We start from the raw sequence: 27,619 nt of genomic DNA, 5'->3' as shown, positions 1-27,619 counted from the left end.
GCCCCCTGACCCCACACTATTTAGGCCAAGACCAGCTCAGGCGCCATTACATACCATGTCATGTGTCTCTGCATTTGTGTCTTCTCCTGGCTCTTCTGTGGCCACCATGGCATCCCACTTCAGGTCTCCATTGGGGCTGATTTGGTTTGTTGGTATTGTTTTTGTGCTTTCTTTCTCCTCTCCAGCCTTCGTGGCTTAGTTTCCTAACAGTGTTAAGTGTATTTGCTGGCTGCTGGTCTTTGAGACAGGAGTCCACTATGCAGTCACTGGCCTTTTAATAAAGACTCCAAATTTGACCTCTCAAAATGCAGCTTTTCTGTTTTCTTTCTTTTTTTATTTTTTTTAATTGTGAAAATACTGTACAGAGGGGTTACAATTACATGGGCAAGATAATGAGCACATTGCTTATCAAGCATTGTAGCCTCCTCCTTTGTTTCCCCTTCCCATCCCATCCTCCCCCCAGCTTTTCTTTTTTCTTATGTCTGGACTTGTCTCTGATTTATGGTACACTATCTTCAATAAAACTACCCCAAACAACAAAATAAAACAAAAAGCACAGGAAGTGGAACTTTGCATCAAGTGGTAGAGCACTTGAGCAAAAGAGCTCAGGGACAATGCCCAGGCCCTAAATTCAAGTCCCAGTACCAGCACAAAAAGAAAGTCTTATGGACTTCCCTGCTCAGGCTGGCTTCAAACATGATCCTCAGATCTCAGCTGTTGAGTAGTTAAGATAATAGGCAGCACTTGGAGAGACCCTGTGCTTAATCACTGTTTCATCCCCCTTTGGCCCCTTCCTTTGCTCTCCCTTGGTGCAAGTGTGGCCCCTTCCCTAGAAGTCTCCACCTCCACCCAGGTAACAGGTATACCTGGGGGCAGCGTGAGGCTCTGAGGTTTTCACTGCACCTCCTTCCCTGCCTTCTCCCTATGCATCAGTCTCCATCATTAGTTCTGCCCCTTATCCCCTTGCAGTCTTCCCCTTCCCTTCCCTTTACTTTCCCCTGAATCCCTTGCATCCTCTGCATGCCCCCATTTTGTGCAGGCTTCCAGATGTTCTTCCCCCAATAAACTTTTTCTTCTGCCTGAACCATGTGATGATCTCCTTTTGCGGAGTCTTACAATCACCAGTCTCATCCCTCCACAGCAAAACGAATAACAGAAGACAATTGCACAAGTGTATCTGTATACCTTAGCATTGTGAACTCCTCACCACCTACCTTTACTGAGATGCAGACAATGTTTACATTCCCAAGAAGTTTCTTCTCTTTCCTTGTTCCACCTTCCTATCCCCTAATGCCACAGAGATTAAACATTTTTACTCTGTTATGCAGAGTAAGCAATACAAAATATCTCACCCAAACAGTACATGTTTTTCTCATTCTTTTTTTGGAGGTGGGGGGGGGCTTGAACTCTGGGCCTAGGTGCTATCCCTCAGCCCTTCAGCTCAAGACAAGTGCTCTACCACTTAAGCCACAGTGCCACTTCTGGCTTTTTCTGTTTATGTGGTGCTGAGGAATTGAACCCAGGGCCTCATGCATACAAGGCAAGCACTCTACCACTGAGCCACCTTCCCAGCCCAATATATGTTTTTATAAGTAACACAGCAATCTTCTCTGCTTTTCTCCTGAGTACACACAGGAACTGGATGGCTATGACCTAAATCTAGCCAGCAGATAATATTTTGTGGAGCTATTGGGATTCTTTTTCAATGGCTCAACATTAAAAATGATGACAAATAACATAAAATTAAGGTTTTTTAGATTTCTCTTTTAAAATCAAGTGTTCTGTTAACACATCCTGGGTGGCCCAATGGCTACTCAGAACAGAGCAGCTGCTGTTCTAGAAGTAACACATGAAGGTCATCTTACCAGCTCTAGGCTACTGTTTGTCTCTGACTCAAATGATAGCCAGGCTCCTCTGAAGCCTTTCTCAGCTCAACCACCACATTTAACCTGGATGAGTTTAATCTGAAAAGTGCCAAGCAGCAAACCTAGGTGGCTTCATAGCACCAAGGTCCATATTCCTGCTCTTTATAATTTTTCACTTTTATGGAAACTGGAAAGAGCTGGAGAACAACACAGGCTCTTCAAACCTGCTGACTCCATGCATGGCCTTGCTCCAGTCAAGAACCCTGGCACCCAGCTTCAGAAAGAAGAGTCCTATTTAGAGATTAACTATTTTTTTCACATGTATATAACACATAAAAACTGTGACAACCTAAGAAAGTAAACTTTGTCAGCAATCTACTATCTAGGACATTTACAAACTAAATTAATAAAACCTTTGCACTATTTATTTCTGGTGTGTGTGTGTGTGTGTGTTTGTGTGTGTGTGTGTGTGTGTTTGTGTGAGTGAGTGTGTGCCAGCATTGGGACTTGAACTCAGGACTTGGGGACTATCCCTTAGCTTTTTTGCTCAAGACTGGCACTCTATCCCTTAAGCCATAGCTCCACTTCTGCCTTTTGCTGGTTAATTGGAGATTAGGGTTTCACAGACATTTTTGCATGGACTAGCTTTAAGCCACAATCTTCAGATTTTAGAATAGCTAGGATTACAGGTGCCTGTAATCAGAACCACTGGTGTCTGGCCTTCAGTGTCACTTTAACATATTCTTATTGTTTACTTTTCTTTAAATGTAGTCTATGGGTTTTACATGTCTTTACTACAAAATATATATAGTCAGGCATAAGTGGCTCACACATGCAATTCCAGCTATTCAGGATCATAGTTTAAAGCCAGTCCACAAGACTCCACAAGACTCCATCTTAATTAACTAGAAAATGTCAAACTGAAGGTATGGCTCAAATGACAGAGCTCCTGCATTTAGCTAGCAAGCCAAGAAATATTGTGAGATCCTGAATTCAAGCCTCAGTAACAGGACAAAAAAAGAAAAAAAAAAAGACTCAGCATCCTAGCATGGTAAAAGTAACCAACAACTTTCTGGACTTCTTTTTTTATTTTTATAAACTTTTTTTCCTTCATACATTTTTATTGTTATTATAAAGGTGATGTACAGAGGGGTTACAGTTATATAAGTCAGATAAAGAATGCATTTTTTTTAAACAATGTTACCCCTTCCCTTGCTCTCTCCTAACTTTTCCCTCCCATTCTCACTTACAAGTTGTTTAGTTCATTTTCTACTGAGTACCACTGCTACATTTGTTTGCCCTTTGTCTCACCATTTTTGGGTCCTCCCTTTACCTTCCCAAAGACAGATAAATGAACAAATAAGACAAATGGAAAAGGAAACCAAAACAGCTACAAAGAAAAATAAACCTTTTGTTTCCAGTTCCTGGAGTTCATTTTAATAAATATTTTTTATATGATCAGATGTGCCTTTGTGATCTTCTCCTAAGAACATCTTCCTTTGGTCTCACTATGTGTGATTGCCTAGAAACCTGTGTAATTTATCATGTCCCAGTGTTTTTTTTTAAACTATCCAGTGTGTTTACTTGTAGATTTATAGGCACACTAACTATCACAGTGAGGGAAGCCATGCAAACTATGCTTCTCTGGGTCTGGCTTACTTCACTTAATAAAATTTTTTCTGAGGCTTTCCATTTCCTTACAAATGATACAATATCATAATATTCTAGACTTCATATGAACAAGTTCAACCAACAGCTTCTAGATAAATACTGCTATAAGGCATCCAGATTCTTTCTCAGTTGTATATACAGATTTATGTCAAAGTATGTATTTAAAAGTTTACTTTATGAATGTTCACAGCAAAATAAATGACAAGTATGTGAGGTGATAAATATGCCAATTTCCCCGAGCTTCTGATGGGATAATATAGACCTGTATTGAAATATCTTACCACACACAACAAATATAATATTTTCCATTTTAAAAGATTTCAAAAATATAACTTAAAATTAAAAAGCAACATTTACACTGGTTTAAGATATTAAAAACAGAGAAAAATGAGTCATTAATTTTATGAATTCTCTTAATCACAATGGTTCAGAATTATGAGACAATGTGTTTTTCCTTGTGCTTGTTATGCATTTAGACATTCATTATGATCATAACTTTTACTATGTTAAATAAATTGGCTTTCTTTACATATCATATTAAATCCTAACTTAGAATGATCACCCAGTTTTAATTTTAAGCCCAAATAACATTTGATTAAATTTAGAAGATCTATGAACACTTTCTGAGTAGAATTGGGATTTCTAAATAGTTCTCTGAGATGTAGCCACAGTAAACAAAACAGATTAAACATGTCAGTCCACTGTAATTTGGCCATTGCTATTTAAACATGACCATAGGGGAAAGCCCTTGAAGTAAAGGCTTTGAGGTAATTTGGTTTAGTATTGAACTTGAGAGATACCATAATCCTTTCTTTTGGCTCTTTGACATTTAAAGCAACTTTCCAAATAAGAAGAAAGGGGTGCTCTTATTGATTAGCCTGGTAGGCAAATCAATAAATACATTTCTCCAGTGTGTGAATTGATCAACTTTCATTGTAATATTACCCTGCCATTTCACTATTGTACATATAATTATAGTCTTTACACTTAGTACTTATCTAATTTCCCCAGCCAAATACCCACATCCCACTGCTAAAAGGGTGAAGAGTTAAGATTATGAACACTGCTTTTAAGGGGTTATCTTAGAGTCATTAAAGAATATTGTTAAAGACAACCATTTGAGTAGTGGTTTGGAATCTGAATTTGCAAGGTGACTGCATTTGTCAGTTAGGTATTACTATAATTAAATACCTGAGTCAATTAAACTTTATAAAGAAAAGAGGTTATTTTGTTTTATAGGCTCAAGGCTTGGTTTTTGCATCGGCTCAGCTCTTGTGAGGGCTGTCATGGCTGCATGACATCAAGGATGAATGCACACACTGCATGTGGAAACCAGAGCTCTACAATCCTTTGGGGGGGGGAGGGGGGGGAGGGGAGGATATGCACCCAGAGAATTCCCACAAGGCCCCCTTCTCTTAAAGGGCTCCCTTCTCTTAAAGGATCTACTCCTTCTTATTACCACTTCCTGGAGGACTAAGCCTCCAACACATGAACTATTGTAGTTGTGACTCATTGTTGACTAACAACTTCTACACTAGATGATTAAGCTCTAATTCAGTGTGATAATGCTTTTCTCCTTGCCTCAGTGATTCTAATGCTGGGTTGTTGCTTAATTCTAATAGTAGAGATGAAGGAGTAAGTCTGCAGGAGTGTCTCTGGGAAATTTCTCCCTCTCAAAGAAGTCATGACAGACTTCTAGTGAAATATGACAGGTTGGAAAAATGCTTGTTACTCAACCAACACTCCATTAGAACGCAAAAGAGAGACTTAAACAGTGTAAGTTCACAAGATGAAGAGGAAAAGGACTTGGAAGATGGAAGAGGTATATGAGTGATTAACTTGATGAAATTCAGAAAGCAGAAACCTGTGCCAGCAGGGTAGAAAGACTTAAAGAAAGTTAATTAGCATTGCCTAATCCACAAAGGTCTAGAAACTGAGGCATTGGAGAATTATTAAATGATTGCTTATGAATATAAAAATGTTTCTGGGTGTCTGTAATAACAATTATCAAGACACATCTCCTTAATTCTTTTAAGAAAAAGACTAGGGATGATTTATTCTCTAAAGACATTGACTATGAAGGACTCTGGCCCAGGGAAGAATGGGGATAGAAGGAAGGTACCATGTTGAAATAGGAAGATAATGTGAAACTCTTCTCATGGAAAGGAGAGATTCCCTCCCCAGGGTGAGGCAAAGTGAGGATGTTTAATACACAAAGTTAAGGAAGCATAAGAACTCAGCAATGAAGATAAACAGCATTTGTTCTCAGATATTCAAATGTTCATGATTTTCTTTGCTCACTACTTCTTTCATCTTAAAGCCTCCTTATGTGATCACTATTCTGTCTCTTTAGTTTGTTAGCTCTCTGTCAAAATGTCTTTAAACCTGCTTTTAATGATAGTGTTACTATGGCTTATAATTCTATATTGACTGTGGTTTCTATAAGCACTGAAGATACTATTTCATCATCTTCTAACAACTATGGTTGCTGTAGATAAGTTTATATTTAGTCTATGTAGGATTTCTTTCTTTTAAATCCACTATGTGTGTGTGTGCTTTGTGTGTGTATTTTGTGTGTGTGTGTGTGTGTGTGTGTGTGCACGTATGTGCTTGTTACTACAAATGGAATCAAGGTCTTTGTGCCTGATCAGTAACCTTTCTACCACTGAGCTGTACCCCAGCCTTCTCTGCTGTGTGTGTGTGTGTGTGTTTGTGTGTGTGTGTGTGTATGAGTGTGTGTGTATGTGTATGCCAGTACTGGGATTTGAACTCAGGGCTTAAGTGCTTTCCTTGAGGTTTTTTTGTTCAAGGCTAGCACTCTACTACTTAAGCCACAGTTTCATTTCCAACATTTTGGTGATTAATTGGAGATAAGGGTCTCACAGACTTTCCTGCCCTGCTGGCTTTGAAGTGCAGTTCTCAGATCTCAGCCTTCTGAATAGCTAGAATTACAGGCATGGGCCACTGTTGCCTAGCTCTGCTTACTTTTGAGATTATTTTTCCCTTCGATTTTTGCCTTTTTATTCTGTTTTCATAATTCATATAATGATCTCTATGTTTCTTTCTCTCTCATTTTTCTTTCTAGATCTATCTGACACATATGAGAGACACAAGCAGGCTTATTTAGCTAACCATGTTCTCCCAAACAACATAACTTCTAAACTGACTCACTAGAAAGGAAATGTGCTTGGGACAGTTTGGAGTAACTGGAGAATATACTAGGTTTAATTTTTTATACCCAGGATGCAACTGTCCTTGCCCTGGTTATGCACAAAGGTGAGTGCTATGGTTTGTCCCTATATGATAAAGGCTTAGTTCTCAACTTGTTGCTGTTGGATGGTGGTGGTAGCATTCCATTCCGAGGTGCAGCCAAATGGGAAGAATTAGGTCATAGGGGTGTGACACCTTATGGGGCGCAAGGCTCTTCCTCTTTTTGCTTCCCAGACTATTAAATGAACAAGCCTGATTCCGTACAGTGTGTGGCCATGGTGTACTGCCTTGCCGCAGGCCCAGAGCAAAAAGACAAATCAGTCATGGGCTAAACCTTCCAAAACAGTAAGTCAAAATAAACCTGTCTTTTAAAGCTCAGGCATTTTGTTACAATAACAGAAAACTGGCTAAAACAGTGAAGTACCACTGGGAAGATGAAAGACAGACAGAGAGAGAGAGACAGACAGATAGACAGATGAGTGAGAGAGAAAGAGAGAGAGAGAGAAAAAGAAAGAAAGAAAGAAGGAAGGAAGGAAGGAAAGAAAGAAAGAAGGAAGGAAAGAGAAAGAGAGAAAGAGAACGAGAATTTTATTAGGCTATGAAAGACCCAGGTCTAGGCTTAGGACAAGCAAGAACTTCATACAGAAACTTTGTCCTATAATGAATTAGAAATAACAATCTTCTTAGAAGTCTTTCTACAAAATTTGCTTGGAAAATAGGAGTTTGGCCTTTGGAATCCTTATCCTAAGCTGAACTAGTTAGGTTAACAATATATTTCTGGACCACTTTTGGAAAAAAAAAGAATATAATTAGAGTTGGAGACCCATGGGGCCAAGGGACATCTTAGAGATAGCCCAGTGGATTTTTCTTTCTAGCAATCCTTTCTCCAAAGGTCATCCTCCCTGACTGGTTGGATGTTGAATAGACAGTTGTTCCTATATATCCTATAATTCCTCAGAACTTTAGGAATAAAAATGGCCCTCTTTTCCCTTTCCTTATCTCCTTATCCCCACTCTTCCTGGATAATGTCAGGTACCAGTGGCTCACTTTTGTAAGCCTACCTACTCAGGAGGCTAAGATCTAGGGATCATGGTTTGAAGCCAGCTCAGGTAGAAAAGACCTTGAGACTTTTATCTCCATATACCCACCAAAAAGCTGGAAGTGGATCTGTGGCTCAAGTGGTAAAGCTCTAGCCTTGAGCAAAAGAGCCAAAGGACAGTGTCCAGGCCTCAGGACCAGAATACATGCACAATACTCCCCCCGCCCCCCCTTCTCTCTCTACTGGTTGAATTTAATACTGCACTAAGATTAACAAACATCTAGATTTTAAGGTGTGTGAAAGACAAGATTCTTCATGATTTTGTCTTAGTAAACTTTTCTCTGTGTTTAATCCTTTCCTTTCTGTTTTAATCCTTTTTTGTTTTAATCACTCTTCAAACACTTCTAAGCAAAAAATAGAACTTTAAATGTGCTCTGCTAAACCATACAGCAAATTTAGCTGGACCATAAAAATATTGCTGCTAGGACTAGAGAGTTGAATACCAGTAATTTCCTTTGGTTTGTCAAAAGACAAACTCTCAACAAATTCGATTTAAAAATCAGATTGGCTTTTATTTGTGGTTCTTTTTTTTTGGCATGCCCAATCAATTCTCAGTTATTCCTTTATAGTAGCAACTTCCAAAAGATAAAATAACCAAAAAAAAGTCTTCAAAAGACACAAAACAGACCTTCATCTTTGCATTCCTTCCCAAACACAAAAAGTTATGTACAGCATGTAATAATATGCAACATGCAAAAGGCTTGTGTTGCTGTTAACAACATCTATGAACATCTATTCCCCCTCACCCTACTTATTCACAAGTGTACCTCTACTAAACACAATTACATCACTAAGCCTGTTAGTTTAAGAGGGTCTTAAATTTGTTAAACTGGAAAATCTTTGTGTAAGGGCTCCACTCATTTGACTCAACATTATAGACTTCTACTGTATTCAGAAATTCATTGCCATCAAATCCTCCCACTGCATAAATGGTGTTTATTTGTGATTCTAAAGTTGGACAGCACATCATTCTGTAAGACAAAATAAATGTTCTGATGAGCTGAGCAGTAAAGTTTGGCTTTGTAGGGAGAAAAGGTCTAAGGAGAGCAGAAACAAGAACAGAAATTGAATTATTTATCGATTTATTTATTATCTATTTGAACTCAGAGACAGGGCTCTCCCCTAGCTTTTTTCACTCAAGACTGGTGTTCTACCACCTGACATACTCCTCCAACTCTGGCTTTTTAATGGTTAATTGGAGATAAAAGTCTCATGAACTTTTCTGGCTGGGCTGGCTTTCAACCACAATTTTGAGATCTTAGCCTCCTGAGTAGCTGGGTTACAGGCATGAGCCACCAACACCCAGCTGGATGTTATTTTTAAAGTTATTTTTTCTTGTAAGAGTTGGGATTTGCTTATCATGAGGGCTAAAAGTGGCCAACCAGGGGATTTCTCTCCCAGTCTTGGAAGATCAGTGTCAGCGGTGACAGCAGACACCAGGGTCTTTATTCTCTCCGCTGTATGTTCTAGAAGCCCACTCTAGGCAGGAGTGGCTGAGAAAACTAGGGCTTCCTTTCCCTTATGTGGCACTATTTCATAGGGCAGAGTTTTACTCCAGACAGAATGGGCTAAGAATATTGTGTTCCCAGTACCCTTGGTTGTTATAGGAGGAGTTGGTATGTGATGAGACAGCCCAATATGACTAGGATTCTATGCCAAACCATGTCCACTTACAGATCAGGGTAGGAAAAATCAGGGTATGTTCTGTTCCCGGCTGTAGGGCATTGGTGCAGATTTTCCTGGGGCAGGCTATCAAAACAAAGAGTTCTGCAGCCTTTCCTAAAGGATTGACTTTATTTATAGCAGAGCTTGCACAAGTTCATGCCTAAGAGCACTGACCAAAAGGATAGAAATTTAGATGAAAAGTAAGGAAGAGAAATTACACTAGCAAAAGTGGTAAGTATACCAAAAAGAACCAGAGAAAAACACAGCTAAGGACACTCATCAGGTCAAAGTAAACTTGAAATACTCTGACATTAAATCACACCATAGAGCAATTTCCCCCCTAGTGTATTGTCAAGAGCAAGAGAGGATTCAGCCAGAAAGTAGTGGCTGCTACAGCTTGATATGATTCTGGTTGAATGAGCAGATCAGCTAGAGCTGCACTGTGAGGTCATGGGGAAAAGTGTGTGTGTGTGTGCCAGTAATGGGGCTTGAATTCAGGGTCTCTTGCTCTCACTTAGCCTTAACACTCTACCACATGAGCCACATCTCCACTTGTGGTATTTTGTTGGTTAAATGAAGATAAGCGTCTCACAGATTTGTCTGTAGGAGTGGCTTTGAACTGTGATCCTCAGATCTGAGCTTTCCAAATAGCTAGGATTATAGGTGTAAGCCACTGACATCCAGCTCTCATAACTGATTTTAAAAGTCATTGCATCATTGGATCCACAATAAAAGGATATATAAAATACTGGACAGTAATGACAGAACGAGGTTGCTGACAACAAAGCTGTGCTACGGTAAGGCTACACCAGGTGGTAAGCAGCACACAGAGAAACAATGGAGACAAATAGAACTGATTAATAAAACAATGTATAAATGTAAACTTGGTCTCTCCTCAGTTTCTATAAAAGATGTTAGATAAAATCTAGGATTTGGGGAGATATGTGTTGCTCAATTTCTGTATGTTCCTGAATTTTCCAGTTTCTGTTATTCACTTGTAATTTAATTCTACTGTGATCAGAGAATAACAATTTTGATGCATTTAAATATATTTGGACTTTTTAGTAGCCTAACCAATGGTCTAACCTGGAGAATGTTTCACATGCTGTTAAGGAAAATATGTATTTTACTGCTTTGAAATGGAAAAGTCTGTAGTGATCTTGCTTATTTTATAATATATTCAAGTGTACTTGTTCTTTTCTTTTTTGGGGGGGGGGTCTGGTTGTGGGGCTTGAACTCTGGGCCTGGGCATTGTCCCTCAGCTCTTCAGCTCAAGGCTAGTGCTCTACTATTTGAGCCACAGTGCCACTTCCAGTTTTTTTCTTTTTGCTTAGGTGGTGCTGAGGAATCGAACCCAGGGCCTCATGCATGCAAGGCAAGAGCTCTACCACTGAGCCACCTTCCCAGCCCAAAGTGTACATTTTCTTTCTTATGGCTTTTCTGCCCTGTTGTTCTAGCCATTATTAAAAATAAAGTAGAGATGCTGGCCACCAGTAACTCATGCTTGTAATCCAAGCTACTCAAAAGTTGAAATACGAGGACCAAAGTTCAAAGGTTAGCCTGGACAGATAAATTATAGAGACTCATATCCAAACAACAAGCTGGAAGTAGAGGTGTGGCTTGAGTGGTAGAGCACCAGTCTTGTGGAAAAGCCAAGCAAAAGAGCTCAAGGTTCTGAGTTCAAACCTCAATTCTAGCGCGCATATGCACACTCACGCACGCGCGCACACACAGAAAAATGTATGTTGCAGTGGTGAAAGGGCAAGTGACTACTATTTTTATTGTAAAATTTTATAGGATATTTCATTTAAAAACTTAAAAAAATCTATGTGTATGTATTATTATTTTGAAATAAAAGTTAATCTGAAAAAAGTAGATGTTGAGAGAAAGATGCATGCAGCATGACTATATAAGGAGTCAGACCCTTTCTACCCTTTCTGGCAATTAGTGTCCTGTGTCCAGCATTACCTGAGTTGCAATCCTAGATTAGTAACACCTGAGCTACCAAAGTTACATCCATTATCAGGTTTATATCTTCTTTCCCTTAAAAAGTAAGGCATTTTGGCATATACAAGAAAGGGAATTTTGGATTATCATGAAATTGAATGAATGAATTAACTAATTAATTAATTAATTTGGCAGTCCTAGGGCTTGAACTCTTGGCCTAGACCCTGTCCTTGAGCTCATTTTGTTCCAGGCTAGAGCTCTACCACTTTGTGCCACAGTACTACTTTCCAGTTTTTGAGTGGTTAATTGGGATAAAAGACTTTTTCTGCCCAGGCTGGCTTTGAACCACAATCCTCAGATCTCAGCCTGCTGCATAGCAAGGATTATAGATATAAGCCACTGGTGCCCAGAATAAAACGCATATTTTTATAAATATATTTTTAGCATTTATCACTATGTGAAGAAGCTAGTAGGATCTGTGTTTACACTGAGCTTTTTCACCTTAAATACAGTGCCTGTATAGAAACTTTAGAAAATACCTAACATTTTTACTTTGTGACATACAGATGAACAGAGACATGTATGTCCCAGAAACGTCTAATTGTGTAATATCACAGAACCACAGTGTGAATGAACCAAACGGAAATATTCAGACTCTGGGGGAAAAGAAAGTATTTCTCAGATGGGTACTACTGGCTATCTCCACCAGAATTGACTTGATAACTTCCACCAAATGCAGTTTTCTAGGTCTTACTCACATCTACAAAACCAGGATTTTTAAAGGCAAGGATAAGGAGTCTGATATTTTTTTAATTGGCCCACCCTTGACGTTGTGCTCAATAAATTTAAGAATTACTAATCAGGTATCATCATGTAAGTGAATTTCTTTTCTCTCCCAAAAAACAAGAAATATGAATTATTTTATGTAAAGGGCCAGCAATCCAAAAATTCATATGGAACAATAAAAGACCCTGAATAGCAAACACAATCCTAAGTAGAAAGAACAGTTCTGGAGGATTATCAATACCAAATTTCAAACTTTACTACAAAGCCATAGTAATCAAAACAACTTGGTACTGGCACAAGAACAGACTAATCGACCAATGGAATAGAACTGAAGACCCAGAAATGAACCCACAGACCTATAGCCACCTAATCTTTGATAAGGGAGTTAAAAAATGGAATGGAACAAAGAGCCTCCTCAGTAAATGGTGCTGTCAAAATTGGTCAAACATCTATAGAAAACTAAAGCTAGATCCTTACGTATCACTCTTGACCAAAATCAACTCCAAATGGATCAAAGACCTCGAAGTCAAAGCAGACATCCTGAAAACATTACAGGAAGGAATAGGAGAAACTCTAGGGCTCCTTGGCACAGGCTGAAGTTTTCTTAGTAAAGACCCAGAAACATAACAAATCAAAGAAAGGTTGGACAAATGGGATTGCAGAGCTTCTGCATTGCAAAGGACATAGCTAGTAAGATCAATAGAAAGCCCACAGAAGGGGAGAAGATCTTCAACAGACAAGTGTCTCATATCTAAAATATACTTAGAATCAAAAAATTAAATCCTCCAAAAACAAATCCTCAAAGAAACAACCACCCTATCAACAAGTGGGCTAAAGACTTAAAGAGAGACTTCTCTGAAGAGGAAATAAGAATGGCCAATAGACACATGAAGAAATGCTCAACTTCTCTGGCCATAAAAGAAATGCAAATCAAAACAACACTGAGGTTCCACCTCACTCCAGTTAGAATGGCTATAATCAAGAATTCTAAAAACAACAGACGCTGGAGGGGATGTGGCCAGAAGGGAATCCTACTGCATTGTTGGTGGGAGTGTAAACTTGATCAGCCACTCTGGAAAGCAGTGTGGAGTTTCCTCAAAAGACTACACATAGAGCTCCCCTATGACCCAGCAATCCCACTTTTGGGCATATACACAAATGAAAACAAACAAGGCCATACTAAACTACCAGCACAACTATATTTATTGCAGCATTATTTACCATAGCTAAGATATGGGACCAACCGAGATGCCCCTCAGTAGATGAGTGGATCAAGAAAAGGTGGTATATATATATATATATATATATATGATGGAATTCTATGCCTCCATCAGAAAGAACAACACCACCTCATTTGTTAGGAAATGGAGAGACTTGGAAAAAATCACATTAAGTGATGTTACCTAGTCCCAAAGAAATTTAGGTCCCATGGTTTTCCTCATTTGCAATAATTAGTATACGTATAAGACAATCTTATCAGATGAGCTGAAAAGTTTGAAAGCTTTATACATATGATCATATAAGATGATGCTAAGTGAAATGAACCCCAAGATATGGACACAAGAGGTCTGTTTTTGTTGTTGTTGTTTTAAATGTACCATGTGATTTTTTTGTTTCCTTTGTATGTTCTTCCTCTTATGATGTATCCTCTGCTGTCACTGTACTTGATTTTGGTACCCTGCATCTTTTATATACATTTGTCTAATCTTGGGAGGGGAAGGAGAATAACACAATGGTGAAACAAAGACACAGGATGATCCATTGCAACAATGATACTCACAGGACAGTATATTGGAAACAACTTTACAACTTTGGCAGGGGGGGGGGGGTTGGGAGGAGCAGGGGGAAGTGGGGGAAGGAAGGAATAGTGGGACAGCAACAAGGGAAGGGAAGGGGTAACAATGCTCGATAGGAAACGTACTCATTACCTTATTCATATAACGATAACCCCTCTGTACAGCATCTTTACAATAAAATAAAGTAAAAAAAAATGCTTCTGTCTGGTTGAGTGCTGGTGGCTCATGCCTGTAATCCAACCTACCCAGGAGGCTGAGACCTGAGGATGCTGTTCAAAGCCAGTGCAGGCAGAAAAGTCCAAGAGGCTTGAATCTTCAATTAACCAGCAAAAAGCCCAAAGTAGATTGCCAGAAATAGTAGATTGCCAGGCTTGAGAGGAGTGGGAGCATTCAAGCCCTAGTAATAGCACAAAATAGAAAGCAAAAAAAGGAAGGAAGAAAAGAAGAAGGAAGAAAGGAAATAAGGAAGGAAGGAAAGAAGGAAGGAAATACTGCTTTCCAAAAGAAGAAAAATTGATGTATACCGCCTCTATATATTTTAGTAGCTGCTGCTACTACAAACATTTGTAATCAAATCCTTAGTGCAGTTCTATGACATGATATAGTGGGTTGAATGGTGGACTCCCAAGATGTGTCTATGTTGTAACTTGTAGGACTTGTGAATGTCATCTTGTTTGAAAAGAGACTCTGTAGATATGTTGCAGAATTCCTAAAATCCAGAGATGAATTCATCTGAGATGACCTGATAGGTTCTAAATCAAATGAGTAGCTTTCTTGAAAAAACAAAAACAAAGAGAGGGCTGCATGGCACAGAGCTAGCCCTATAGCTAATAGTGCAGAGACCAGAGTTCTGTAGCCATGGCCAAGAAACTCATGGAGCTACAGATGTTAGAAGAGGCAGGATGGATTCTTGCTGGAGCTCCCACAGAGAGTGTGGCTTTGCCAAGTATTGGATTTTGGCCTTCTAGTCTTAGAGCTATGAAAGAATAACTTTTTGTCCTAATAACTATCGAATTTGTGGTGATTTATTACAGAAGGGGGCATTTAGGACAGATATATATATATATATATATATATATATATATATATATATGTTAATACTGCACTGTCATTTACAATCTTAAAGAGTGATTATTATCTCTACCTAAAAATAAGTCTATACAATACCAGGGTACCAAATCAAATACAGTGACAACAGGGGATATAATATAGGGGGAAGAGCATACAAAAGAAACAAAAAAATCACATAGTACATTAAAAACAACAAAGAAAACCTCTTGTATCCATGTCTTGGGATTGATTTTGCTTAGCATCATCTTATATAGTCATATGTACATAACTACTGAGCTATTCTGCTTATCTGCTAAGATTATCCTAGGCATATACTATTTATTGAAAATATACAATATGATATATTGGAAATGGTCTGTACTACTTGGGGGGGTGTAGGGGAAAAGGAAATTAGGAAAAAATTGATTGAAGTGGTAACGAGTTTGAGAAGACATCTACTTATTACCTTACTTTAACTGTAACCCTCTGTATATCACCTTGACAATAAAAAAATTTTAAAAAGATATGTCTATAGTAATGAAATAGATTTGTTCAATGAATGCTGGGTTCTAGGACAATGGTAAACTTTGAACTGATTCTTTCTTTTAGAAGACATAATTTTGGGAGAGAGTGAGGGAAGGGGTAACATTTGTCCAGAAGGAAATGTCCTCTTTACCTGACTTATGTAACTGTAACTCTTCTGTACATCACTTTATAATAACAATAACATTTTAAAAAGACAAAATTTAAGCCAATTTCTTTGTACTTTGAAAGATCTAGTGATCATTACTGCCCATAGTGTGAAGTGAAAAGGTTGAGGAGAAATTAGAGAATTCTCCAAAGTCTGGGAATGCTTGTCTAGCATATGATAGGTCCTGAGTTCCAGTCCTAGTACTGCAAGAAAAGAAAAGCACAGTGAAAGACCTTGATGTGGCTGTAATAGTCTGTTCTTCCAGAGTTGAGAACTGGTCACACCTAGTCAAGCCAGGCCCTAACTGGTGCAGGCCTGTGGGCTTTGTTGGGTACTAGGTTTATGTTTCAATTCCCTGTTTTTTCAGACATGGCCTTCTCAGCTTATACAAGCAAGACAAGAGAATCAAAGGTGAACTATAGTAGTCCTAGCCATGACTCAAAAGAGACTCTCTAATATATATTAAACTTATATTCATGGATCTCAAAGCATTTGAGATTCCTTAAGATTATAGCATTTGGGTTCAGAGGGCCTAGATTGGAATTGAAACATGGGAAGTGCTCACCTGGCTGAAATTCTAATTGTATTTTGTTTTAATTACTGTTAAGTGAACCAACTATTGAGATTCCTTGATTTTTGCTGTTCCAGGTTGTCAAGCTCTCCTTTTATTCATAAAATTTTGATGGACAAAAGATGAGCACTGTAGAGATAATTTGAGCCTCCCTTATGATTAACAATGTATTTCTTTGTAGTCCAAAATTAGTGGTTAATTTGAATACTGAATACACTGCTGATTTTTTTTGGCATGGGGTGGAAATGTCAAAAGTGGTAGATGGAAACTACTACTGCCTGGAATACATGAGAGTTAATGCGTGTAGTTATTTTTAACTCATTGAATTATTGATGGTGTTTTTGCTGCACTGGATTTATAAATAATCCATGTTTAAAGGGCTATTTCCTATACAATTCTTATAAACAGGACCACTAAAGAGTTTTCTCATTTTGAGTTTAAAGGGAACTGACAGTTGGAATAAGGTCAGCAGAATGTTCATTCATGCAGTTTCTGTGCCAGAAAAATCTCTCAAATTGTAAGCAAGTACATACTCAACTTCATTTAACTTTATCAATAACATCTCTGATTTTTAGAGAAGAATAAAGCAATGTATTTAATTTGTCAAGCAAGAGAAGAAAAGTTTAAAATAAATTTTATAGTAAAGTTTCAGGTTAAACAATGGTTATTGGTTTTATGTTTTTGTTTTTGTTTTGTTTTTGGAACTCAGAAAATTTCCAAACTCAAGTTATCTTATTTTCATAAAAGCAAAAAAAGAAAAAAGATTCAATAATAATTCTTTTAAGCCTATCAGTTTTTCTAACACATTAGTTCTCCTTCTCCTGCCTCCTTATTTTTCTTCTTCTTTTTTCCCTTTTTGCTACATTGTTGAGGATGGAACTCAATGCTTAATACATAATTAGGCAAATGCTTTATCACTGATACTGAGAAATTGCAACACCTGGCATGGGTCCTTTGTCTATGGTTACAAAGAATGAGTCCACAAACACAGGGAAGAAGTGAAACAGAGCATATTTGTTGAAGAAAAAGATAAGCAGAGCCCCCCCCCCCCCCCATGAAGAGCATTATGCAGGGGTTAATAAGGTGCCTTTAGGAGAGAGCTGCATGACTCTCAAGAGCGTTGTAAAAGCTATGGGCCATATCAGTCTCCAAGCCCAATCAGAGCCCCCAAGCAGCCTGTATGAGCCCCTCTGCATGCCCATGGTGGTAACTGGCCTTGAACCCAGTCTGTTGTTCATGTGCAAATCATCTCAGGATGATAGGCCACGATGTGATGCCCAGGATCTCCAATGCATGACTGTTCAAGGTCATGGTGAGGGGGGCAGAACTTCTATGGGAGGTGGTCCTTTGTCCAGATTGCTTAGGTAGGATCTTTTTCTGATGTCACCACATCTCCCAGTCTATGTCTTTTTGAAACAGTGTCTCACTATTTAGCCCAACCGACCTAAACATGTGAGCCTCTAGCCTCAGCCTCCTGATGAGCCATAGTGCCTGGTTTCAAATATGTATTTTGAAAGAGAGATGTAGTATAACTGGGACATACTGGAGAAAACTATGAAACCAGTAGCTAAGGTTACTCTCTGCCTAAGGTTGGCCTTCCCAGGACTGTAAGTCCCTCAAAATGGAAGAGGACTATATGAGAATTCTGTTACTGTGCATATGCATATGGGAAAGAGGACCAAGAATGAACCCACATTCATTAATCATCACTTACAGAGCCCCATGATTCAAGGACAAGTTGTAAGGTCAAGGAAAAAAATTTACTGGGAGAACCAGTATACCAAAGAGAGTACAGACTTTGGCCAACAAAGATCATCTTGCCTGCATAGGCTTACATGAGGAGTTGTAGGATGTATAAGTCAAATAGGTGGGTACCATGGTAGATACAAATATCAGGCGGCCTGCTTTGATCCTGCACTGGCTACTGTTGTCTGTATGTTATGGAATGTACTAGATTCTTGAAATCAGATAAAAAGTTACTGATTAGAAAGTCTTATGACTTATTTCTATTTCCCAGAAACAATTAATCCTGAAGTTAATTATTGGGGTTCAAAAGGCATGTCTCTCCTTCCTCTTCTGCCTCCCAACAACTGTGAAAGATAGTGAAGGGCTATTTTTCCTGTAGGGATTGAGAAAGCTGAAGACAAGCAACTTTTCCTGAGGAGAGATAGCTGCAAGACCTGTGTTCCAGACATGACAGTGATATGCAACTTTTCACAGAACACCCCTGACTTGTTAAGTGGCTTCAGACAGAAATGTCATTCACAACAAAGTAAATGGTTTCCCAAATTAGTGATTTTTGAAATCAACTCAAAGTATAGAGTGAGGAATTTTTTTTTAGGTTTTCCCTAAATAACAGTTTTTATCATCTATATAAATATTTTCCATCATTATGTATCCTTGAAAAAGTTAAGATTGCTGTTCTGTCCTACTATTTTTTTCAAGAAAGGAATGAGGGTAGTAAAAAAATTTTTAAATGCTTGATTCATTCCATATGGCTGAACAAGGCTATTTCCTAGAAAGCAAATATGAATATGAACAAATATTCAGCAACATCAGGAAAAATATAATACTTTTGTATCCCAAATAAAATTATTTTGAAAGCATAGTCATTTTCCCCATGTATTTACCTTTAACTTCCATCACAACAATTTTCAGGGTTTGAAGCAAAATATAGTTCAATTACAAATTCCAAACATATACTGACGATAGGGGCATAATTAAAATGTTTTGTTTGAATGGAGAATTGTTTTCTTTACAAGAACGTAAGCTATTTCCTTCAAGCAATCTGTGGCATCATAGGCCTGAAATTTTAGCACTCAAGAGACTCAAGAGACAGAAGGAGGATATCGGAAGAAGATGGCAGATGAGAAGCTGGGGGCTAAACAAGCTCGCACGTAGAAACCAGTTTTAATGTTCCAGTGAAAAATCCAAAGCTAGGGAGCAACACCAAGTGTGCCATCATAGCACAGAAAATTTGGCCAGAGAGGAAATTTTCAGGCAGCTTGGCTAAGTAGACAGATTCGAGCAATTGCTGGTGTTGGCAGCAGCAGCAGCAACAGCTGCGACCACCATATGAATAGACAGAGTCCGGGATAAAGGCACCAACAATGGTGTGTGAATGGATTCTACTTACCACCAGCAAGAACTGACAAGGAGTGGAAATCTTCATCCTGCTGACCACAGACAATTGCAGACCAAAGATGGCCAAGAAAACAAGTAAAAGGTGTGATTACCCCCTCACGATATCCTCATTCCTTCTCACAGAGCAGCAGCATCCTCCACCACCAGAGAACTCCATCTTTGATACTGACAAAGACTGGGCCATAGCAGCTAGCAGTTAACTCAGGTCTTGGAAGAAGACAATAGGAGCTATTCATCAGGTCAAAGGAATGTGACCTGAAGGGCTCAGCTCCACTCCTGGGGAAAGTTGTCCTCAGGCAGAGAAAGCTCCACCCAGGGCAGGGAGATTTTCTTCATTGGGTAAACAGAGGCTGCCCCCACCCTCAGTACCACAGGCAGCAACTCTAGCTGCAGGAGGGTAAAAGAAAAACAATTGGAAACTGGATAGCATAAATTCTGAGAATTGCTCCAGGCTGGGCTGCATGAGTGTCTCAGGAAAAAGCTACTGATTACTGACAGGCCTCAATCATACCCACAACCTAACCCCCTCACAGCAATTCCAAGCTAGAGGAAACAGCCATCTCCTTCTTTTTTGGGGGGTCCGGTCCTGGGGCTTGAACTCTGGGCCTGGGCGCTGTCCCTCAGCTCTTCAGCTCAAGGCTAGCGCTCTACAACTTGAGCCACAGTGCCACTTCTGGCTTTTTTCTTTTTGCTTATGTGGTGCTGAGGAATCGAACCCAGGGCCTCATGCATACAAGGCAAGCGCTCTACCACTGAGCAACCTTCCCAGCCCCAGCCATCTCCCTCTTTTGTGACACTCAAAGCAGATCACCCTCCCACTGAACTAGTCCAGGAGGAGGGTCATAAAGTCCTGAATAAGGCAGAGTTTTGTTCTGGCTGCTCAAACAAACTGATTTAAAGAAACCAATCAAGCCACAGGAAAACCAAACAGCACAAGCAAACCAGAGACTCCACCAACACTGGTTACAGGCACAGAGGAGACACAAGATTCCCCCTCCCCCCAAAAAATCAAAGAATGCTTTTTGTCTACCAAATTTAAAAAAAAATAAAAAAATTGTTTTTCTATTTTTCATCATTTTTATTTTAGGGTTTAAAAATTTTTTTAAAATTTTTATATTTTGGGTCTGGTTGTGGACCTGAACTCTGAGCCTGGGCACTGTCCCTCAGCTCTTCACCTCAAGGCTAGGGCTGTACCACTTGAGCCACAATGCCACTTCTGGCTTTTTTTTCTCTGCTTATGTGGTGCTGAGGAATTGAACCTAGGGCCTCATGTAAAGCAAGTGCTCTACCACTGAGCCACCTTCCCAGCCCTATTTTAGTATTTTTAAAAATTCCTTTTTTACTCTTTTCCCTTCTGGTCTTTTTTTTTTTTTTTTTTTTTTGCTTTACTTCTGTTCTGTTCATGCTCATATACATACCTGTCTTCAATTATTAGACCTTATCCTTCATTATGTGCATACTTAATTCAGATATTGATTACTCAGTTCACAAACTCTAATTGTGGTATTATTTCTTTATACATATATAATTTTTAAGTGTTTCATTTAAAGATTTTTTACCTATTTTTCTTTTTTCTTTATCTCTCTTCTTTTCTTCTCTCCTTTTCCTCTCTCTGAATTTAGGTCTTAGTTATCTTTCTTCTCTCCCTTTCCCTCCCCACATTCCTCTAATCATTCTTCTAAATGTATTTTCTCCTCACAATTCTCCCTAAACCTATTAATTTCTGGTCTGCTGACTCCTGCTTTGATTTTCGTAGTCCAGTGATCCCTACTTGTTTATTGTTGAACTAGATTGAATCTGTACTAATTTTGACTCTGACAAACAATTTGTGCAAATACAGGGCTCTGGGTTGATGCTTGCCTTAAACTAGTGTTCTAGTACAGAGTTGGTTTTGCTTTCATACCCAAATGTGCAGAATAAGCCATAGAAACACAAGAAAAATGGTAAGTCCAGGTATCTCAACTCCCTCTCATGATAATCAGGCAATAGAACAGTTAATAAAGAATCCAGAGGAGAGCTCCCAAAATGCTCTATAAACACTAATGACAAACATGCTGAATGAAAAGATTTAAAGCCTGCAAAGGGCTATTTGTGAGCGTGATATGGAAATGCGTGAGTATGATGAGGCTCACCAAAGATTAATACAGGAAATGTGTGAGCATGAGCCAATAAAGGAAATTCTGAATGGAGCCAGACAGAAGGAATGGGAGTCCAAGGAAACCATAACCAAATCAACTAAGTGATTTGGGAATAACACTGAACACCAAATTATGGAAGTTCATACAAAGAAGTTCATACAAGATCTAAAAAAAAAGATCTAACGCTCCAACAAAAAATTTGAAATCATCAAAGCTGACCAACTAGAAGGAAAAGAAATAAAAAAAAAAAGTAGAAAGTCTTGACAGTATGTTAGACCATACAGAAGATCAAAGCTCAAGGATTGAAGACAGCCTAGATATTATAGAGAAAGAACATACAACTATCCAAGAAAAATCCAAGAAATATGATAGATCTATTCAACATTTGGAAGACACCATCAGAAGGCCTAATCTGAGGATAATGGGTGTAGAGGAGCACCTAGAGACAGAAGTTAATGGTATAAGAAATTTGTTTAACAGGATCCTAGCCGAGAACTTCCCAAACATGCAAAAAGATAGGCCTATTCAGATACAAGAAGCCTTTAGAACACCAAATAGACCAGACCAGAACAGGACATCCCATCGTCACATTGTAATTTACACAGGATCAATAGAGACCAAGGAAAGGATCCTTAAAGATGTCAGGGAGAGTGCTCGCTTCGGCAGCACATATACTAAAAATTGGAACGATACAGAGAAGATTAGCATGGCCCCTGCGCAAGGATGACACGCAAATTCGTGAAGCGTTCCATATTTTTTCCTCGCTGGACTGCTCAGGGTGCCAGACCTCATCCATTCCAAAATATGCCCGGTGCTATCCGCCCAGCCGCTCCTAGACCACCATTTAGTACTATGAGACCAGCTTCTTCACAGGTTCCACGAGTCATGTCCACACAGCGTGTTGCTAACACATCAACACAAACAATGGGTCCACGTCCTGCAGCTGCTGCTGCAGCAGCCACTCCTGCTGTCCGCACCGTTCCCCAATATAAATATGCTGCAGGAGTCCGCAATCCTCAGCAACATCTTAATGCACAGCCACAAGTTACCATGCAACAGCCTGCTGTTCATGTACAAGGTCAGGAACCTTTGACTGCTTCCATGTTGGCATCTGCCCCCCCTCAAGAGCAAAAGCAAATGTTGGGTGAAAGGCTGTTTCCTCTTATCCAAGCCATGCACCCTACTCTTGCTGGTAAAATCACTGGCATGTTATTGGAGATAGATAATTCAGAACTACTTCATATGCTTGAGTCTCCAGAGTCTCTGCGTTCTAAGGCTGATGAAGCTGTAGCTGTACTACAAGCCCACCAAGCTAAAGAGGCTGCCCAGAAAGCAGTTAACAGTGCCACTGGTGTTCCAACTGTTTAAAAATTGATCAGGGACCATGAAAAGAAACTCGTGCTTCACCGAAGAAAAATATCTAAACATCGAAAAACTTAAATATTATGAAAAAAACATTGCAAAATATAAAATAAATAAAAAAAGGAAAGGAAACTTTGAACCTTATGTACCGAGCAAATGCCAGGTCTAGCAAACAGTGCTAGTCCTAGATTACTTGATTTAAAAACAACAAAAAAACTACAAAAAAATAGTAAAATATAAAAACAAATTAATGTTTTATAGACCCTGGGAAAAAGAATTTTCAGCAAAGTACAAAAATTTAAAGCATTCCTTTCTTTAATTTTGTAATTCTTTACTGTGGAATAGCTCAGGATGTCAGTTCTAAGTAACAGAATTGATAACTGTGCGAGGAAACGTAATTTGGATTATAAAATTCTTGCTTTAATAAAATTCCTTAAACAGTGAAAAAAAAAAAAAAAAAAAAAAAAAAGATGTCAGGGAGAACAGATCAATCACCATAAAGGGAAACCAATTAGCCGGGCGCGCTGGTGGCTCACGCCTGTAATCCTAGCTACTCAGGAGGCTGAGATCTGAGGATCGCGGTTCAAAGCCAGCCCGGGCAGGAGAGACCGTGAGACTCCTATCTCCAATAAGCCACCAGAAAACTGGAAGTGGCGCTGTAGCTCAAGTGGTAGAGCGCTCACCTTGAGCTGAAGAGCTGAGGGACAGCACCCAGGCCCAGAGTTCAAGCCCCACGGCCGACAAAAAAAAAAAAAAAAAAAAAAAAAAAAGGGAAACCAATTAGAATCACCTCAGATTTCTCAGCAGAGGCCATGAAAACAAGAAGAACCTGGAATGATGTGTGCCACACCCTAAAGACAAACAACTCAACCAAGAATACTGTACTCAACTAAACTCTCCTTCATAATGGAGGCCAAATAAAAACCATCCATAGCAAAGAAAAATTGAAACAATATATCTCCACCAAACCAGCCCTACAAGAGATACTTAAGGATGTCCTACACATAGAAAACCAACAAGAGCATGAGAAAGACCAAGAAACAGCCCCAAACTGATAATCCGAGAATCATAGGAAGAACTCAGTTGGCACAGACCCCAAGAAGGTGGATAACATGGCAGGAACTACCACACACCTCTCAGTCCTAGCACTCAATATTAATGGACTTAACTCTCCAATTAAGCGACATAGATTGTCCAGTTGGATAAAAAAGCAAGATCCTTCTATCTGCTTCCTTCAAGAAACACACCTTGCCAACAACAACAACAACAACAACAAAAACATTCTGAAAGTAAAAGGCTGGAATAAAACCTACCAAGCAAACGGCCCCCATAAACAAGGGGGAGTTCCAATTCTAATATCAGATAAAATAGACTTCAAATTAAAATTAGCAAGAAGAGATAAAGAAGGTCATTACGTACTAATTAAGGGATCTCTCCTTCAGGAGGATATTACAATTCTAAATATCTATTCATCAAATAATGGAGCACCCAAATTTATCCAAGAAACACTATTTTCCCTCAAATCTCACATAGATCCAAAGACATTAATTGTTGGGGACTTTAACACACCACTCCCCCTCTGGATAGATCAACCCTGAAAATACTCAACACAGAAACCTCAGATCTAAACAACTGCATAGACCAACTAGACTTAACAGACATCTACAGAATATTTCACCCAACAGCATCAGAACATTCTCCAAAATAGATGATATTTTAGGTCACAAAGCAAAATTATCCAAATTCAGAAACATTGAATTTATGCCCTGAATCCTTCAGATCACAAGGGAATAAAATTAGAATTCAACACCAAAAGCTACCAAAGAAAATCCTGTCACACATGAATACTGAACAACACACTGTTAAACCACCAGTTTGTCATGGAAGAGATTATAAAGGAAATGCAAATGTTCATGATATTGAACACAAATGAACACACAAATAACCAGCCCCTCTGGGACACAGCAAAGGTAGTACTCAGAGGCAAGTTTATAGTTCTGAGTTCCTACATCAAATTGGAGAGATCTGAAACCAACAATTTAACAAGGCACCTGAAGCTCCTTGACAAAGAGCAACAAGCTAAACCCAATCCAGTAGATGGAAACGAATAATTAAAATTAAATCAGAATTAAATGAATTACAGTCCAAAAAAACCATAGAAAGAATCAACAAAACAAAGAATTGGTTCTGCGAAAAAACTAACAAAATTGACAGACCCTTAATCTTAACAGAAAAAGAATAGAAAAATACACAAATAAACTCAGAAATTATAATGAAAACATCACTTCAGAAACAACCAAGATTCAGAACATTAGAAGGGAATATTTCTCAAACCTTTATGCTAATAACTTTGAGAATCTGGAAGAAATGGACAAATTTCTAGCAAATATTGACATGCCAAAATTGAACGAAGATGATTTAAACAAACTTAACAGACCCATATCAAGCATTGAAATAGCAACCGCAATAAGAGACCTCCCACCCAAGAAAGGCCCAGGACTGGCTGGATTTACAGCTGGTCTTCAAAGCAGAGCTCACACCAATATTCCTCCAACTCTTCAAGGAAATTGAAAGTGAAAGTTCACTACCAAACTCTTTCTATGAAGCCATCATCCTAACCCTCATCCCCAAACCAGGCAGTGACTCATCAAAGAAAGAGAATGATAGACCCATTTCTTTAATGAACATCGATGCAAAACTTCTCAACAAAATCAACAAAATCTCAACAACTCATCAAAAAAATCATAAATTATGATCAAACAAGATTCATTTCAGGGATACAAAGCTGGTTCATATACCCAAATCAATTAATATAATTCATCACATCAACAAGAGCAAGGATAAGAACCACATGATTATCTCAATAGATGCAGAAAAAGTATTTGACAAGATCCAACTCCCCTTTATGATGAAAGCTCTGGAAAAACTAGGAATACATGGAACATTCCTCAATATAATAAAGTCTGTGTATGACAGACCTACAGCCAGCATTATACTTAATGGCGAAAAGCTAAAGCCATTTCCTCTAAATTTACAAACAAGACAAGGATGTCTGCTCTCTCCACTCCTCTTCAGTGTGGTATTAGAATGCCTAGCTAGAATAATAAGACAAGATGAAAATATAAAGGGGATCCAAATAGGGAAAGATGAAGTAAAACTCTCCCTTTTTGTAGATGACATGACCTTGAATTTATAGTACCCCATGGACTCCACTCCCAAGTTACTCAAGCTGATTCCAAAATTTGGCAAAGTAGCAGGGTGTAAAGGTAATCCTCAAAAATCAATGGCTTTTCTGTATGCCAAAAATGAGAAGAGTTCTTCTGAAATCAGGAAAGCAACTCCTTTTGTAATAGTCCTACAAAAAATAAAATACCTAGGAGTTAACTAAAGAAGTGAAGGATTCTATGATGAAAACTTTAAAAACCTGCAAAAGGAAATTAAACCAGAATTAAGGAAGTGGATAAACCTCCCATGCTCCCGCATTGGGAGTATTAACATCAGGAAAATGGCAATACTTCCCAAGGTTATCTACAAATTGAATGCAATACCTTTTAATATCCAAACCTCATTCTTCAATGAAATAGAAGAAACAATCCAAAAATTCATATGGAATAATAAAAGACCTCGAATAGCAAACACAATCCTAAGCAGAAAGAACAGTGCTGGAGGATTATCAATACCAAATTTCAAACTTTACTACAAAGCCATAGTAATCAAAACAACTTGGTACTGGCACAAGAACAGACTAATCGACCAATGGAATAGAACTGAAGACCCAGAAATGAACCCACAGACCTATAGCCACCTAATCTTTGATAAGGGAGCTAAAATATAGAATGGAACAAAGAGCCTCTTCAGTAAATGGTGCTGTCAAAATTGGTCAAACATCTATAGAAAACTAAAGCTAGATCCTTACGTATCACTCTTGACCAAAATCAACTCCAAATGGATCAAAGACCTCGAAGTCAAAGCAGACATCCTGAAAACATTACAGGAAGGAATAGGAGAAACTCTAGGGCTCCTTGGCACAGGCTGAAGTTTTCTTAGTAAAGACCCAGAAACATAACAAATCAAAGAAAGGTTGGACAAATGGGATTGCATGAAACTGCAGAGCTTCTGCATTGCAAAGGACATAGCTAGTAAGATCAATAGAAAGCCCACAGAAGGGGAGATCTTCAACAGACAAGTGTCTCATATCTAAAATATACTTAGAATCAAAAAATTAAATCCTCCAAAAGCAAATCCTCAAAGAAACAACCACCCCATCAACAAGTGGGCTAAAGACTTAAAGAGAGACTTCTCTGAAGAGGAAATAAGAATGGCCAATAGACACATGAAGAAATGCTCAACTTCTCTGGCCATAAAAGAAATGCAAATCAAAACAACACTGAGGTTCCACCTCACTCCAGTTAGAATGGCTATAATCAAGAATTCTAAAAACAACAGATGCTGGAGGGGATGTGGCCAGAAGGGACTCCTACTGCATTGTTGGTGGGAGTATAAACTTGATCAGCCACTCTGGAAAGCAGTGTGGAGTTTCCTCAAAAGACTTCACAAAGAGCTCCCCTATGACCCAGCAATCCCACTTTTGGGCATATACACAAATGAAAACAAACAAGGCCAT

The 27,619-nt window shown here is 38.7% G+C and overlaps 1 protein-coding gene and 1 non-coding gene across 2 annotated transcripts; both read left to right on the top strand.

Annotated features, from left to right (window-relative positions):
* The first annotated feature begins 22,283 nt into the window (after nucleotides 1–22,283).
* On the top strand, nucleotides 22,284–22,391 carry LOC122107700. The gene has a single exon (XR_006147404.1). It is a non-coding gene; the product is annotated as a U6 spliceosomal RNA (small nuclear RNA).
* A 7-nt stretch (nucleotides 22,392–22,398) lies between these two features.
* On the top strand, nucleotides 22,399–23,241 carry LOC122107637 (polyadenylate-binding protein 1-like). The gene has a single exon (XM_042679438.1). It carries the CDS (start codon nucleotides 22,438–22,440, stop codon nucleotides 22,999–23,001), a length of 564 nt encoding a protein of 187 aa, XP_042535372.1. The 5' UTR covers nucleotides 22,399–22,437; the 3' UTR covers nucleotides 23,002–23,241.
* Nucleotides 23,242–27,619: the final 4,378 nt, after the last annotated feature.

Source organism: Dipodomys spectabilis, unplaced genomic scaffold (assembly GCF_019054845.1).
Source record: "Dipodomys spectabilis isolate Male_0828 unplaced genomic scaffold, ASM1905484v1 ptg000052l, whole genome shotgun sequence".
Lineage (NCBI taxonomy): Eukaryota > Metazoa > Chordata > Mammalia > Rodentia > Heteromyidae > Dipodomys > Dipodomys spectabilis.
The sequence above is the reverse complement of the archived record's forward strand: the minus strand, read 5'-3'. Positions and strand labels throughout refer to the sequence as shown.

Excerpts from the sequence above, each read along its gene's own strand:
- LOC122107637 (XM_042679438.1), top strand. The coding sequence starts at position 22,438 with ATGCCCGGTGCTATCCGCCCAGCCGCTCCTAGACCACCATTTAGTACT.